The 17,479-nt window shown below is 38.4% G+C and overlaps 1 protein-coding gene and 1 pseudogene across 4 annotated transcripts in view; one reads left to right on the plus strand and one right to left on the minus strand.

The window, feature by feature from the left end:
• LOC101648563 overlaps window positions 1-210 on the plus strand; it is a 1,594-nt pseudogene extending 1,384 nt beyond the window's left edge.
• Window positions 211-6,717: 6,507 nt separating this feature from the next.
• The window catches only part of LIMS1 (LIM zinc finger domain containing 1), an 83,048-nt gene continuing 72,286 nt past the window's right edge, over window positions 6,718-17,479 (minus strand). For 2 of the 4 annotated variants that reach the window (XM_045283950.1, XM_045283949.1), the window contains exons 7-11: window positions 16,766-16,858; window positions 15,463-15,511; window positions 12,910-12,985; window positions 12,518-12,710; window positions 9,387-9,458 (exon numbers count right to left, since the gene is read on the minus strand). In XM_045283950.1, the coding sequence (XP_045139885.1) occupies window positions 12,563-12,710; window positions 12,910-12,985; window positions 15,463-15,511; window positions 16,766-16,858 (366 nt within the window). In that variant the 3' untranslated portion in view covers window positions 9,387-9,458; window positions 12,518-12,562. Of the gene's footprint in view, window positions 9,459-12,517; window positions 12,711-12,909; window positions 12,986-15,462; window positions 15,512-16,765; window positions 16,859-17,479 lie in introns of all 4 variants that reach the window. The other 2 variants (XM_004704322.2, XM_004704321.2) reach the window with 1 other exon arrangement.

Genomic DNA, 17,479 nt, shown 5'->3' on the forward strand with positions numbered 1-17,479 from the left:
ATCCGGAGGGTTCACATGAGGACAGGTATTGCTTGTTCTGTTTCTCAAGCCCAGAAAGATGAGTTAATTTTTGAAGGGAACAACATTGAGCTTGTATCAAATTCAGCTGCTTTAATTCAGCAAGCCACAACAGTTAACAAGGATATCCAAGAGTGTTTGGATGGTGTCTATGTTTCTGAAAAAGGAACAGTTCAGCAGGCTGATGAGTAAGCTCTAAGAGGTGTCCAGCGACAGTCTAGATGGTTCCTTTAGATTTGCCTGTGATGCTTTGATCCAATCTAATAAAGCGGTTTTTAAAAAATAAAGCTTATGTAATGAAAAAAAAAAGACTTTAAAAAAATAGCAGCCTTTAGTATGGATTACAATTTAATGTAAAGAGGACCAAAATCCTTACAATTGGACTAATAGGTAATACCATGAGAAATGGAGAAAAGAATGAAGCTGTTAAGGATTTTGCCTTGCTCGGATCCACAATCAATGCTCATGGGAGCAGAAATGAAGAGCACAAGACGCGTTGCATTGGGAAAATGTGCCGAACCCCTTTCACTGCCCTTGAGTTGATTCTGATGCAGTGACTCCATAGGACAGGGTGGAACTGCCTTGTGGGTTTCTGAAACCAATTTTTTATGGGAGTAAGAGAGTCTTTAAAAGACACATCTCTCTAAGGAGAGGCTGGTCCTTTCGAACTGCTGACTTTGCAGATCATGGCCCAATGTGTAACCACTACACGACCAGGCCTCCAAGATTTCTTTAAAGTATTGAAAAGCAAGGAAGTGACTTTGAGGACTAAGGTCCATCTGATCCAAGCCTGTGGGAACCAGCCCCACATCCAGATGGGTTCTAAGGGATGGTTGTGTAACTGAAGGGAAGAAATTAAGACAGACAAGTTTTAGGATGTTCGCCTCTGCCATGGCATCAAGAACCAGGTCCAGGTAGAGAGAGGGAATTTATTCTTACATCAACCTATATATTCTTGGACATGCAAGCCATAGTAAGTACATATGTAACAGGAAGGGGTTGTATTAGAGACATACATGTAACAGGATGGGAATGAGCTAGGGGTATACACACAACAGGAAGGGAGGAGCTAGAGCACACATGTGACAGGAAGGTACATACATAACAAGATGGGTGGGCTCTAGAATTAAGATGGTGGCCTATCCTTGGTCTCTGAGCTGACTTGACATTAAATTTCCCTTAAGTCTTCTCCAGGGGAACAATCTATGATCTTTATCCAAAGGGACTGGGCCCTACTTAGGGTTAGATAATCTGATTGCTTTTTTTTTTTCTCTTTTTTTTCTGATTGCTTTTTAATGGCAGATAATCTTTAGGCAGATAGCCTTCAAGCAGTTGACCTTCAAGAGTATAGTAAGTGACCATGTGTTTGCAAACAGCACCTTCAAGTCGGCATAATTATGGGAAGGCATCGTGGGAAATACTTTTACTTTGGAGAATGTGACTGAAACGCATCTCCAACTTACAGCGTGAAGGTGTCCCTCCACAGGAGCCCTAGCCTCCCAGTGCGTGGAGAGTTTGTCCACATACACTCTCTTCACGATTCTGTTTCCCACACAAGTCATAGTATTTCCAATATGCCTCATATGCATGTGGAAGTCAGACATTGAATAAAGACCACAGCTTCTTGATGCATTTTAATTGTGCTGGAGAAGAACATTCAAAGTGTTACTATGGGCTATTAGAGGGAAAAACAAGTCTGTGTAGGAAGAATTACATCTAGAGGGCTTAGAGGGAAGGATGGAGAGAATTTATCTCAGGTCCTTTGGACATATTGTCAGGAAAGACCAGTCCCTAGAGGAGGACATTATGCTTGGTAAAGTAGAGGGCCAGCAAAAGAGGGGTAAGACTACTAAGATGGAGTGATACAGTGGCTGAAATAAGGAATCAAAAGCAACAAATGTAAGGATAGTGCAGTATTTCATTTTGTTGTGCAAGTGGTTCGAAGGGGTTGGAACTGACTGGATGTCCCCTAAGAACATTCAAGAAGAGTTGTTCAATTATAATGTGGTACCTGGTCATTTGATCTCCTCCCCCTTGACCCATTTTGGATTTGTTCTAGTTTTCAAATATTTCTTGCTTTTTTCCAGAAAGAGGTTTTTCCTCTGGTTTATTTTAATATTGTCATTAGTCTTTTCTTTCAAGAAAATATTTGCTGGATTTTGGTTTTTGTTTGTTGCACATCTATGCTTTCTAGTATATGAAGCACAGGATGGGCGGATGTATACAGACAATTGGTGTCATGGCATATCGGGGATGGGTGAGGTGATTGGAGGGAAGTGGGCACAAATAATGAATAAGGAGGGGATAGTATGTTCTAGAGCTGACTGTGGTGATATATATACAACTCTTGGTAAATATTACTCCAAAAATTAAGTTTATTGTGCCAACTAGGCCTCCATAGAACATATGGATGGAGTCTAATCAGATTGGAGGTTGATTGGATGGTGACTGAGATAAATATTCTCCATAGCTGGCATCCTTTCTCCCTAGTGATCGGACCAGTGTACAGCTGCTTGGAGCTAGTTCTTTGCCTCAACCGTGTGCTGCACTATCTGTGGGCCAAGCCAACCCATGGATCATATCTCTAGAGCTTGAGGCTCCTTTGAGACAAGGCCTGCTTTGCCACGCTGCTGACACACACGTCACTTGAGCTTGGTGTATCCTATGTGCAGCCCTTGAGTTCAGGGCCTGCTTCACTAAGCTCCTGTTTCACTAAGCTCCTGTGCTAACTGTTGTTGAGCCACCCTGCTGTCTTTTGCCTGCAGGCAGACTCTGCCTGTCTTGCCTGAGGGAAGACTCTGCTGTTTGCTTCTCTGACCTTGGACTGGCAGCTCCCATGAGTTGAAGGACTTTCAGTATATTAACTGTTCCATGAAAGTGAGTTGAACTGAGACCTCTGTACTGCTGTGTGGACTAATAAGCGGTTAAGTTCCTTCTCGCTGTACAAACCTATATATACCAGGACACTTAAGATTATATATATATGTGAGTGTGCATATACATAGATAAAGATTTTATGTGTGTGTGTGTGTGTATATATCCTGGTTTTGTTTCTCTAGAGAACCCTGCTTAACATATATGACTGAACTAAGGAAGTACATGATAAGTGATATATGTCTCAAACTATTTTGGGAAAAAATCCTGAAATTAAACAAAACAAGAGCTGATTCTAGTTCTACTCAAATTCTTCAGAAACATAGACAATGAAGAAACTCTAGGAAGCTTGCATTACTGTTGTTTTACAGTTACTGCAAAAAAACGGCAAGGGGTCAGTGTTTGACCTCAGGAGTTTGCAAGGGGTAAGAAAAATGAAACGCAAAATAATCCTAAATCAATGGTATGAGGTGGAGGTCAGACATGCTTCCACCCATTTCTCTTCTTTACCAATTCTGACGTCAACATACCTCCTCCAACACTGCTTCTGTGCTGGATAATTCATTGCCAAGACCAAACAGACATCACAGATGATACTCAAGATTGTGGAGTTCACTAGAGATATTAACAGATTACAATTCAGGGTCAGAAATGCTCAGGACACAGTTCTTCAGGCGATACCCTCCTCAGTCCTTGGTCTCTCAGCCATATTCCCTTTGCTTTCTCTCTGCCCGGGCAAATGTGTCTATGCTGATTAGGCACTGACTCTGCCAGTGAAGCCCTGTCCTAAGTGCACTCAGCGTCCGATCTGTGGGCTGGCAAATGTATGCCCTCTCACCTATTCTGTCTCATGCTCTTGATTCTGCTGCCTTTGCTTTTCGGCCACGTCTGATGTCACAGCTGTCTCCTGAATTGATAAGGTTCCGGATAGGGTGAGATTTTCCTTTTCATTTCCGAAACGCCTCCTTTTAAACATGGTAGCATGGCAAAATTAACAGTCATATTAGGATTTCATGTACCTCATTTGCATGGTCTCACTCCAAAGGGTGACAAGTACTTTATCTGCATTACTACCGTGTCATTCAAATCCCCTTGTTAGGCCACAAACACCTCATATTTTGCATAGTCCCAACCAGTAATTTGGTGGGAGTTATAAGACTATGGCTAGAAGAGCAATCTCAGGCAATTTAGTGCATTACAGTTACCTAGTGCGGCTATAACAGAAAGTTAGCTAGTGCAGCTCTAACAGAAATACTGCCAGGGAATGGCTTTAACAAACTCAATTTTCTGACAATTTAAGATGTTAAGATCAATTGTAGGGGATTAGCTGTCGTGATGGCATAGTGGCCACACAGTGGGTTGCTAACCAGGTCAGCTGCTCCTTGGAAGAAAGACAGAGATTTCTACTCACGTAAAGTTACAGTAAAACAAAACAAAACACCCCCAAGCCAATAATCAATCAATCGATCAATCAATCAATCGTGGATCTGCTTTACCCTGTGCAATAGCGTTGCTCAGTCAGAATTAGCTCAATGTCAGTGAGGTTTTTTGATTTTTAGTTTGGCAGTAGTGGAAAACTGTCAGCTCTGGTGGAAGGTGCTAGTCCTGTTTAGTTTCTGCTCCTGGTTGACCCTCCATGTCGTTTGGCCTTTCTTCCCCCAACTCGGCTTGCTAGCTTCATTGACTCTTTGAGGGACTCACTGAAGACACGGCCCACAAACCTTCTCATTAATATCACAAAGACAATTCATTCCATTCCAAAATGGCATTACAACCATAGGATTTAGAAACACAGTTTTGGGGTAATAAATGCAATCCATAATATTCCCAAACCTTTGCCATCACCCCCAAATTCATGTGTCTTGTCAGCAAGATACATTCACCTCATCACACCATCCAAAAAGTCTTTAACGCCAAGTCCAGAATTGCATCTTCTCTCTTTTAACACCCCGGCAGCGGTGGCCCCACACCTGGAGACCCAGAAGATTCTGCTTCCACACTTCTTCCAACAGTCTTGCTTCCAGTCCTGTTCTTCGAGAACAGACGCCGCTCCCTTGGTTTGCTCCCTGTCAGTAGACTTCCACGGGGTGACTGCCTTAGTTAGCTTTCATGTTCTGTCTCCTTCAGCCTCAGTTTCTTTCTTTTCTTTCTGTGGCCATTAGTTACATCAGTCACAAGTGTAACAAAAAGTGTAGCAATGTCCTTAGTGAACATTGAGACACGTGTCCTCAACTTGTACAATATAATTTTCCAAATCTTTGTATTGTTTTCATTTTGCAGAATTTATTTTTACGTTCATCTCTTACTTTTCATTTTACTATATATAAGCAAACCACGCAGCCCTGTTACTTTGCTTAGAAATTGCTCCTGCCAGAAATCCAAGTTCATCTCGTACAGAACGTTCTATCTTCTAGCAAACATTAGAACTGTAAGTCAGGTAAGTTCTTTGCCACTGCTTAATAAGCATCGTTCCTTCTCTATTCCCCAATCACATATGCATCATTTCCTCTTAAGGCTTCACTAGAAGCACAGTTACCACATACCTTTCTAGCAATACTCTAGCACCAAGACAGAAACTTTCTCTACTGCTCTTTTCGACTTCCTTTGAATCCCTCACGAGACTGCCTTTTTTTAAAAGAATCATTTTATTAGGGGCTCATACAACTCTTATCACAACCCATACACACATCAATTGTGTAAAGTGCATTTGTACATTCATTGCCCTCATCATTCTCAAAACATTTCCTCTCCACTTAAGCCCCCGGCATTAGGTCATTTTTCCCCTCCCTCCCCGCTCCCTCCTCCCTCATGAGCCCTTGATAGTTTATAAATTGTTATTTTGTCATATCTTGCCCTGTCCGACGTCTCCCTTCACCCACTTTTCTGTTGTCCGTCCCCCAGGGAGGAGGTCACACAGTTCCTTGTAATCGGTTCCCTCTTTCCTACCCACTCTCCCTTTACCCTCTCTGTTTCATCACTCACACCACTGGTCCTGTAGGGCTCATCTGCCCTGGATTCCCTGTATTTTCAGTTCCTATCTATACCAGTGTACATCCTCTGGTCTAGCCAGACTTGCAAGGTAGAATTCGCGTCATGGTAGTGGGAGCGGGGAGGAAACATTTAGGAACTAGAGAAAAGTTGTATTTTTCATCGTTGTTACATCGCACCCTGACTGGCTCATCTCCTCCCCGAGACCCTTCTGCAAGGGGATCTCCAGTGGCCTACTAATGGGCTTTGGGTTCCCACTCCGCACTCACCCCATCATTCACTATGGTAAGATTTTTTTGTTCTGATGATGCCTTATACCTGATCCCTTTGGCACCTCGTGATCACGCAGGCTGGTGTGCTTCTTCCATGTGGGCTTTGTTGCTTCTGAGCTTGATGGCTGCTTGATTACCTTCAAGCCTTTAAGACCCCAGACGCTATACTTTTGTTAGAGCAGAACCTCTCCTTCTAGGAACCCAATTTTTAGTAACCTAAGAAATACAAGTGGATGCTGTTAACAAAGAACTTGATTTTGTTTGGCTCGGGAGACTACCAGTTTGAATTCAGAGCATCGACTCCCGGAGAAGATCTTAGACTTTTGCTTCCTGACCCCTTGGAGAGTTCCAGGTGTCTTGGCTTATCTCTTAAGCACTCTCTTTCCCTCTGTTCACCTGTTTGACACCTTTTATACCTCAAAAGAGACTCAAGATATACCCCATCCTATACTTACCTCCCTAACATATGATAACTGGGATGCCAGGAAAGTGAAAACACTTTTTAATTGCATTTATATGCAATATCTAGATTAGGAGAATATGTAAGACAAATGAGATAAACAGGTTATGTTTAATAATTATGAACATTTATTAAGCACCAAGAGTACACTGCATTTGTTGCTATATAAAAACCTAATTATGGATATAGTAGCCCTGCCATTAAGCTTACAATCTAAAATGAAATAACTCAAATGGCTATTTTGGCAAATGGTTGAGGCGAGATAACATGTTATTTCTGGTGCATTGTTAGTAAGGCTTTGTGCATGACCCAAAGAATATTTTAACTATACCCAGACTTTTCCCCAAGTATATCAAATTGACTCGCTAAGAGGATGAGCACTTAGATATTAGGTCTAAAAAGAAAATAATTCTTTCAAATGGTCTTACAGGACTTCAAATAAAGAAATGCTTACTGGCAAGAGTTTTCCAGCAGCCTATGGGAGCTCTATTATCAGGAAATAGAGCGAATTTGTTTTTATTCCATTAATAACCTGCTAACTTCTACATTCTTTCCCATGCATAAGGGCTCTACTGATGTCTTTATCCTGGAAGAAAGTACTGTATCTAAAAAAACGACTCTAAAGTATTAAGGACCCAAGAAGTCAAACTTCTTTGATATAGTAATTCACATTTTAACAGAAGACCGAGTAGAGACAATAGTGGGACCTCTAGCTACAGATGCCTGACTATGTGAGATTTATGAGTAAAGCAATTGAGTTCAGTCCATGCATTATCAAGGTGATTAAGACTCTAAGTATAGCCAAAGACTTTGCTTTCTTGCTTTGTATTTCTAGTGTAGGGGTGAATTTAGCATCAAAAACCTATTCTATCCTATTTACCTAGATCCACAGTATAATACTTAATAACTATTTCCAATGTTCTCATTGCTGGTCACAGATGAGCTGGCAAAGGCACACTGAAGAAACTTGATTCTTACTGTTAGATGCAAAGACTGCTGTAAACTACTGAGCATACAGTCTTAAAACACATATTATTTTCAATCATTTCTGATCTTTGGATTCTAAAACAACACTGGAAAAATAATCTGTTTGAAAACAGAAATGGAATCTACTCGGTAAAGTGCACACATGATTTTTTTGGAAAATGCACACATATACGTACACATTTTAATGGCAGAGTGGTAGCACCCTGAGATTTCTTATGGCAGAACAACATTGCAGCCACTTTTTAAAAAACCAGAGCAATTTTCCTTGCAGGTGTCCATCTTGGTCATTTCCTTTTAAACTGGTAACGGCGGCAGCAACACTGCTTTTACGTGTTCATAAAGCCTGCACTGCCTAACAAGGTCATCCAGGGCAAACAATCCTGAAATTTCATAATACATTTTAGAATAAAGTAGCACTAATTAACTATTTTTGACCTAACATGAAGACTTTCAGCGTTCTTTTCCCAATTAAAAAATATCACTGATATCACTTGTAAAGGGGCTTCAAAAAGTTTATGGCAAAATGGAAATAAAGTAACAAAAATTTTAGTAAACTTTTTGAGGCCCCTTCACATTTATACTAAATAAAATCCACAACTAAGAGATCTAAAATAGACAACCTGAAACAGTTGTGAATCAACATCATGCTCTCTAATAAGATGACAGATACTCATTTCACTGCATTTCTATAAAACCAAACAGTTTAAATATAATCAACACTGATTATAATTAGATTTGAGTTTACAATTTTCAATCAATGCACTTGTCTTTGGTAGGTAGTGTACCAAACAGCTAGAATTCCTGATTAAAATATTTGTTTTTCTAAGGCAAGGCAAATTTGATTATGTATAAAGCATAGATATTAGCATGGGTTTAAAGGCAACGACCGATACATATACATACATTTTAAAAAGTGATGTATTCTAAACTACATAAAATTGAATCTCATGTCCTATTTTAAGTCTACATTTTTAACATTAAACTTAGATGCACATTTGCTGCAATACATTAAAAAATACTTCATTTGTCCAATATTGTAAAGTATACTGTATTTTCAAATACTAGGTATAAAATTTTTGCACAAAAATTTAAAAGGCATACTATTAATTAGCTATAACTATTGTTACGTATTTATAAAAAGGAAGTTTACAAGAAGAGCAAAATATAAAATGAAGGGTAATAATTATTGCATGTAACAAAAATGTAACAATATCAAGTAATTCTGAAAATGCTTGTTTCTTGTTTTACTAATTGCATGTCCATTTTGCAGCTATTAATTTGGTAAAAATGCTAAATTTGGGTAGGACTTATTTTTCTTAGTGTGATATTTTTGTTTTCCCTACCTTCTCCCAATAGCAGTTGGGAGTAATTTTCTTTTGACTGAAAATTTTAAATGTTTATATTGTTTTTTTTATCTGAACCATGTAAAAGCTGACTCCTTACTTTCATTTTACAAAGTTAATTTAATTTTTTGTATGTTAATTGAAATTTAATTATGATATTTTCTGTTAGCATGTTTCTAAGTTGATAATAATTAAGGCAAATTTTGATTTCAGTTATGTTTAACTATATCTGACCTTTTCCTTTTTTTATGAGAAAAAAAAAAAAAAGAAGAAAATCATTCATTTAAGTCCTCTTCAGTCTAAACTGTACTGAGATACAGCTTTAAATAAAGATAGGTAAGTCAAGCAACATTGTTGATTTCTTATCTCTGCACAGAAGGAACAAAGGAAAACCGAAGTAACTACTTCCTTCCTAAGGTCTCAGCTAGTTTCTTAAGCCTTTTCTTCAGCTCCAGTGGGAATTTCTCATAGCACTTCTTACAGACTGGCTTCATGTCAAACTCCACAAATTTATTCCTAAAGGGAAAAATTATACATTAAAAATTAGTGGCAATGTATTCAATGTAGACCTATAAACACATGAAGCAATTTTACTGAACTAAATAGTAAGTAAAATTTAGGTATGTACAGTAAATCATATTCTAAAACACCATTAGAAAACCTGAAACAATATACTTATTTAAAGTGAAGAGTCATCATTTTGAGATGTAAATGATTCTCTCTATTGGGGACAAAGTGATCTTAGGTAACAACTTAAATGAGGTAGCTTTGAGGTTCCATCTCTGCTAGTAGAAGATGATTTGCCTCTATCTCCATCAGATGATTTATATTAAATCATAAGGAGTTGCTTTGGTGGTATGATATAAAAAGTTGACAGGTAAGATATGAGAATGTTTTTTAATTGCTCCTAAAGAACACAATTCTAACCAAATTACCTAACTTCTTTGTAAAAACAAAAAACTAAAAACCACAGCAGTATACATTAACAATTTATTTGTATAACAGTTAATTTGTATATTGTATATACAATAATTTGTATATTGGAGAAAACAGCTTTTCAGATGGCTTCCAGATTACCTAAGTTGGATTTGCTATACTTTTGGAATTTTGGGTCTATAATTCTGAATTTAGTTTACACAGCTTCATAAACTGTTCATTTTCTGTGAAATTGTGTTTAGTAAACATTTGTTGAAAAAGTCTAATGGGATAGCCTGATCTAGGACAAAAATGATATAAAGTCTACTTATGTAAGTTTAGTATATTTTATATGTTAAAGTATATTAAATTTGAAGACTGTAAACCTCAAAATAATCTTAATAGAACAACGTTACAAACAGTTAATTCTGAAGGGCATATTTATGATGAAAGGAAATGGGAATTCTTTCCAGTAGAGACCTAAGACAGATGAGGTTGTCTTGACCCTGTCAAGACCGACAGGCTCAGGAACTCTGGGGAATGGTTCTACTGTGCGCTGCAGGGCTGCATTGAATGGCGCTCAGGAACTCTGGGGATGGTTCTACTGTGCGCTGCAGGGCCGCATTGAATGAAAGCTGACCGGATGGCAGTGGGCTTGGTTGGGGAGAATACTGGTAGTAATTTCAAGTGCTTCACGGAGGTGTTTGGTGTAATAACACTACTGAGTAAAAGATTTCTTCCAAAAATCTTAGACCAAAAGCTACCAAAACTGTCATTGTTTTGACAAATTACCACTGCTTTCAGAGAATCTGCTTAGTTTTAATTTTGTATTTAAATTTTAGCTCTTACTAATAGGAAACAGAAACAGTTAACAACTAAAAAAAAAAAAAGTAATCAGAACACAATGGTAACCATGTGGGGGGAAAAGAAAAATCATAATAGTAATTCAACAAAATTTCCAAGATTGAAATACTTCCTTTACAAACTGAGACGTGAAGAACTGGATTGTGACCAGCTACTGTTACTGATCACTTTGATCAAAGTTTCCTTAGAAGAATCCTCATAAAAAAGTGAGAAACGCAGGGCAGAATTTAAAATGCTCCTGCATTCCAGATTTTCTGGAACCCTGAAGGTGGAATGAATCCCTCAAATTAGTGCCCTGAGATAATCTTTACACTGGAAAATCAAAATATCTCCTGAAGTCTTTTAAAGACCAAACTTACCTAGTAAAAACTTGTCTGCCACAAGTATTATGCCCTTTAAAAAACTACATCAGCTCAGTCTGACAGCAGCCACTTGACAGACTGGGCAAGACCCTAAGGGGACAGTGAGTCCCCAGTCACTGGGTGAGCAATCGCTCAGAGAGGAGAATGAGGACGGTTGCAAAACTCGGAGAATGAAATCAAAGCCACTGAATTCTAAACACAGGAACTCTTAGACTGGCTTCTATTTTGCTGTGCATATTCTCAATAACAAATTAAATTAAAATAGAGTTTGAAGGCATCAGAGAATGAATTCATGAACTGTATGTAGTACCATACAAGCATTTTACAAAATCACATACATCAAAGAGTGTAGATACCACACTAAAGTGGACGTATTTTTTATTTTTATAAATCGTTTTATCAGGGGCTCATACAACTCTTATCACAATCCATACACACATCAATTGTGTAAAGCACATTTGTACATTCATTGCCCTCATCATTCTCAAAACATTTCCTTTCCACTTAAGCCCCCGGCATTAGGTCCTCATTTTTCCCCTCCCTTCCCGCTCCCCCCTCCCTCATGAGCCCTTGATAATTTATAAATTGTTATTTTGTCATATCTTGCCCTGTCCGACGTCTCCCTTCACCCAGTTTTCTGTTGTCCGCCTTCCAAGGAGGAGGTCACATGTAGATCCTTGTAATCAGTTCCCCCTTTCCAACCCACTCTCCCTCTACCCTCCCAGTATCGCCACTCACACCACTGATTATTTTTATTTTTTTACTAAAGAGGATTTAGTATGATACCTGGTATTTATCAATTAAATGATTTTATACAAAGAAGAGCATGTTTAAAGCTCTAGTTATCAAATAAAAATACTAAAATCAAGACTCAATTGACGTCTCCCACTAGTGTAAGCTCCTACTTAAGGGACGTTAGCATTATCTTTTCCAACTTTTACTGGTAGTTCAATTTTTTTCTTCCTTTCATTTATAACTTTAAACAATTTGTCACCATCTCCTAAGGGATTGGCGTCCTTCCTCTGACTTAAAGAAGAAGCAGAAGGACGTCTGCGCTGCGCTGTGGCGGACAAAGAACGAAAGGGAGACCCGACAGACTAGCCCTACAACGCCTGGATTTTTAATTCCAGGGGAAAACGTTTTTTGATTTTATTCTTTAGTTTCATAGTTATCAATATTTATCTTAATATATACAGCTAATTAACTGTGACGAAAACATCGTGCTCGGCGTTATAGGGTTAAGGAAAATATTGGAAGCATAATCTGATGGAAGGGTGGAACTTACTCACTTATGCAATTTTCATAATTATGCAAAAAGACCACCTCTGGAGATGACAAGGACTTGTATTTCAATCTCTGGTAGCTACAAACACATGCAAAAACCCCGGAAATAAACATGAGACAGAAAGAAGACAAACATGCCAAAGGACTAACCAAAGAAGAAAGTAGTGAAAACGATGACAGAAGGGATAGAAAAGTTTACAAACAGACTGGCTTTTTCTTTTTCTGCTTGTCTTTATCCTTTGCTTCTCTCTCCCGCTTGGCAAGCCTCCTCTTAAATTCTTCTGGCATTTTCTCATAACAGTGCTTGCAGACTGGCTTTAGATCAATTTCAACAAACTTATCCCTTTGAGTAGGATAAAGAAATAGAGGAGAGAACAGGGAATGATTAAAGGAGGTACCTGTACTTTCAGAAGGTCTGAACAGAAAGGTAACATAAGGAATTACCTAATTTCCTTTATAATAAATCCTATGTGTATTAAAAACAAAACAAGCCCCGAGTTTCCAGTCCTAGGAGTCATGCAAAACCAAAGTGCAGAACTTACTTGAGTGTTAATTTAGTGTTGCAGGTAGAACAGGCAAAACAATTCACGCACCAGGCTTTATTCAGTGCAGAAACCACTGGAGAAAGAACAAAGAGATTTGATCAGATGGAAATGCACTGGTACCAGAAGGGTTGGGGAGACTTAACATGCTTAACCCTAAAACAAAGCTAAAGCCGTTTCCATGACACCGGGAAGACATTTTCAAAAGGCTTTCTAGAAAACAGATTACATAACTGAAAAGCTATGTACTATCAATTAAGTGATATTTATTGATTCCATCAATTTTACTAATGATGTTCTTTTTTAATAATTAAAAGAGGCATAGAAACAGAACACTTAATTTATGTCTCCCATGAGTGTAAACACCTACTTAGGAAAAGTTGTCATTCTATTTTTCTTTTATTTTGTTATTTATTTATCATTATCTTTTCAACCTTTACTCATAGTTCAATTTTTCTTTTCTTTTGAATATCCTGGGAGGACTATAAATGGTATATGCCATGTCTTTTCATCCAAGGGTGTGTCTTCTCAATGCTTTGGGTGAGGGCGTGTATGTTTAGCACCTATTAGGTTACGTGGATTAGCTTTCCTGGCACAGGGCTTGCCTACCAGAGCACTTTCCGCAATGTTTCTATTGCCACTTGGCCAACAAAGAGACGTGAACAAAATGTTAAAAACCCAGTCATGGGTTATTTGCTTATCAAAGTCTTTCTTCCAAAGCTGACCATAAGAAATTACCTTCCTGGGAGGATGGAGCATTAGAACTGATTGTGATGATGTATAGACAACTCTTTTACAAAACGTTTTAACTATGGAAATGTGTGATATGTGAATATTCTATCAAGAAAAGTACTTAAAAACAAAAAGAAACCAAGCTTGACCTATAGTTAGCATTGATGAAGGAGCAAAAGGTTTTGCTTAGGGGCCATTGAGTTTATTTTAATGGTGATGGAACAATTTGAAAAGGGTTCTCAATAATGGTTGGATACAAACACAAACATGGTTGTACACCATGAAGGATAAATCAATGACACTGAAATACACATGCAGATGCTATTGAATTGGAGAATGTTTTGCTGTGTATATTTTTCCCCAAATTGAAAAAAATAACTACAGGAATAACAATGAGTACAATGAGTACAACAAAGAAGACAATGTTCTAAAGGTGATTGTGGTAAAGACTGTACAGCCACTCTTTAATATAATTGAACCATTGAATTGTATGGTATGTGGATGAAGGGCCAATAAAACTGTTAAAAAAACTACCTTCCAGGGAGGGCGGCATAGGGAGGGAGGGGGAAAAATGAGCAGGTGATATTAAGGGCTCAAGTACAAGGCAAATGTTTTGAGAATGATGATGGCAACAAATGCACATGTGTGCTTGACACAATGGATGGATGCATGGATTTTGATAGGAATTGTACGAGCCCCCAATAAAATGATTTTTAAAAATCAATTACCTTCCTCTCACATTTTCTTTTACCTGGCAACAATCTGTCCCATGCAGGGGTTGTTTCCTTTCCAGCGGCACTGAAAACTACTGCCTTCCTGAACTAGCCCTTTTGCAACTGCATAGAGGGAATGTTTCAGAAAAGTATTTCCTGAGCTCGGTGCTATCTGCTGAGAACTATAAAGCTTGCTGAAAACAGGAATGCTTAAAACGGTGCCAAGAAGTTTCCGGGAGATCTGTGTTTGCCACCATTTGCGAACACAGCTGTTTCCTCTCTGTTCTAGTTAATCAGCCCTGCCTAATAATCACAGGACATGGGCGATAAGCACTAGAAATGTCTACATAGTTGCCAGGTTTTAGTACCTACAAGGCTAAGGTTACTCTTCCTAACTTCCAAGCAGCTTAAACTGTTCCTAATAAGCACTGCCCTATGTTAAGTTCCAAGGTATCTATGTAATTCCAGGAACCAGCCATAGAAACTGGTCTCAGGTTCTGCCAGGACACAATCTGTGGGAACAGTTAAGTCAATTCCGAGCATAAGAGCCGTGGGTGGCAGAGGAGACTCCATACAGCAAACAGTCTGGGGCTTTGGTGGTAGTAACCCCAACTGGGAGTCTCAGGCGCCTTGGTGGCATAGGGGGCTGAGTGCCACAGCCTGGTTCCTGTCATAATCCATGCCTGGGAACCCTTGGTAATCATGTGAAAGAAATGCGGCATCATACGTGGTCCTGCCTTCTGGGTCAAGTCTTAGATGAAACTTGAAAACAAAGTAATGCTCGATTAGAGATGAATGTATTACCTACCAGAAATCAAGAACAAATTCAACTCTTAAGATAGGATCATCTCACTACTTTATATTAGTTGGGAAATATGCCAAAGAAAAAGAAGAGGTAACTCATTATCAGTTACCTTTTCTTTTTCTTCGGCATATTCAATCATAAGATTGAACTATGGAATGTATGCTATGTGAATGATAAGCCAGTGAAAAATTTAAAAATAATAAGATAAAAAGAAAAATCAACAATCATCAACTTTTTCCAGTTTCACATTACCCATATTTTTTTGTATTGCAATGATGTCCTATAGAATCCAGAGATACTTACCATCACCTTCAATGACACGGTTACAGTGGAAACAGACATCACCAAAGAGCTGAAATGAAAAGAAAACACGTGGACTGTAGAACATCAAACATTTCATGTAAGTTCAGTTCTTTTTCTCACTTGAAAACATATAGCGGGCTATTTAAAACCAGAATTTACCATGAGTAAAATAATAAAATTGGCCAAGCTCAATGAATAGTTTTTTCATTCTCACAGTGAAATACTTTATTTCTTATCAATTTAAAAACAAATCTATCTTGAGATTATTTTGGGAACTAAAATAGTGTTGGTGAACTATAAGCTGTTGAAAAACATAAGCACTTGAGAGTTCATGATGTTAAAAAATTAACAATACGGTACACACATATAGAATGCCAAGGGTCAAACTAAGAGCAGAGGTAATTCAAGAACCACAAAAATACTCCACAAGTAGCTCCAGCAAGATTTATTAGTGGTGCTAAATCGGGAGGAGGGCTTGATAAGGAACGGGATGATTGGCTTAGTCTTAAAATGACCGCGCACATATTGCTCATTAGTTGCAAGGGACAGAAGGAAATAGTAATGAGAGAGTGGTAATCAGATAGTATTTTGACTGGGATGAAGGACAGACAGGCAAGTGTGTGTCTCCAGATATGCATGCTGAACATAACCTCACCTACACAACACTGCAGCATGGAAAACGCACAGCCTCAATCTAATCATGACAACGATATGGTTTAAAACATGTCAAAGGTTCTGGAAATGGTCTAGTTTAAAGGTGGCTAAAGGGGCATGATTATAGATTGATCCAGTAACAGCGCAGGAAAAAATAAAAATAAAAATGCTCTAAGGACAGTACTAAGACAGGTGGAAAAGTCAGAATAACAAGAGACTACAGAATTGCATCAGTACTGATAACTGTACTACGTTATGAAAGAGCACAGGCATCCAACTTCTTAGGAGAGACACACTGAAGTACTTAGGGGTACAAGGCCATGATGCACGTGTTACATTGGATAATTTACTAGCAAGTGCTTCCGGGAAAACAAACCAACAAGTATAAAATACACATGCATGTATGCCTGTGCTTTTACGCAGAGCAGTTATATACATACAAAGGAGGAGGCAGATCTAAGTAAAATTAGAATTTAAAAATTTTATTTTGCAACTTATTTTTGAGTGAGAAATTATTCCCAAATAAAAAGTTTAGAAACAAATTCTGAAAGACCAAGGCACATTTCCTGAGAGATTTTCTTTTAAGTTAAAATATTCAGAAACTCAAATCCACAAAGCTTATCTAGGATCCGAAGGGTGCAATCAGTACCTGGTTATAGTGAGTTTCACAATACGCCAGGCCCTTCCTCTCATAATGGCGATGTCCAAGAAATGGCTTTTCACACTTGGCACAAACAAAATGCTGGAAGGAAATTGTGATAGGTCAATTCTGAACTGTAACATTTTATTTATCTAATGAAGTAAAACCCTAAAACTGAAATATTCTTAAAAAGATAAGTAGAGGCAGGCATCTCATTTGGCCACAGGTAACCCCTCTAATACTTTTGCAAACAGTCTTGATTCAGGCGTCTCTGAGTCTCTGATTGGCCAAACAAAACAGAATAGAACGGAGGGACTGTAACTGGAAATGGACCATAATACTCTCTACCTTAATTGTGACTTAGCAATATAAGTACACATCAGGTATCATTCCTGAGAGATCGTAAAAGCGAATATAAAGTCTATGTAATTTTTAACAAAATGGATTCCTTTAGAATGTTGACATTTAACCTTTAGGATATCCTAATCTCGTTAGCACACCTGGACCATGAAGGGAGGTGGAAAGATTCGATTATCTCTTCATTCTAGTTTCCCATATCTTTCTGAAGCTCCCTTGTGTATCCTTGGGTGGGTGAAACTGTTGAAGAAACTAACTGCCACCCTAAACGCTGGCAGTTCAAACCTACCAGTTGTACCTGGAAGGCAGGCCTGGCAGTTCAAACCTACCAGTTGTACCTGGAAGGCAGGCCTGGCAGTTCAAACC

Source organism: Echinops telfairi, unplaced genomic scaffold, assembly GCF_000313985.2.
Source record: "Echinops telfairi isolate 266 unplaced genomic scaffold, ASM31398v2 ScPeMD7_7467;HRSCAF=8505_1, whole genome shotgun sequence".
NCBI classification, from domain to species: domain Eukaryota; kingdom Metazoa; phylum Chordata; class Mammalia; order Afrosoricida; family Tenrecidae; genus Echinops; species Echinops telfairi.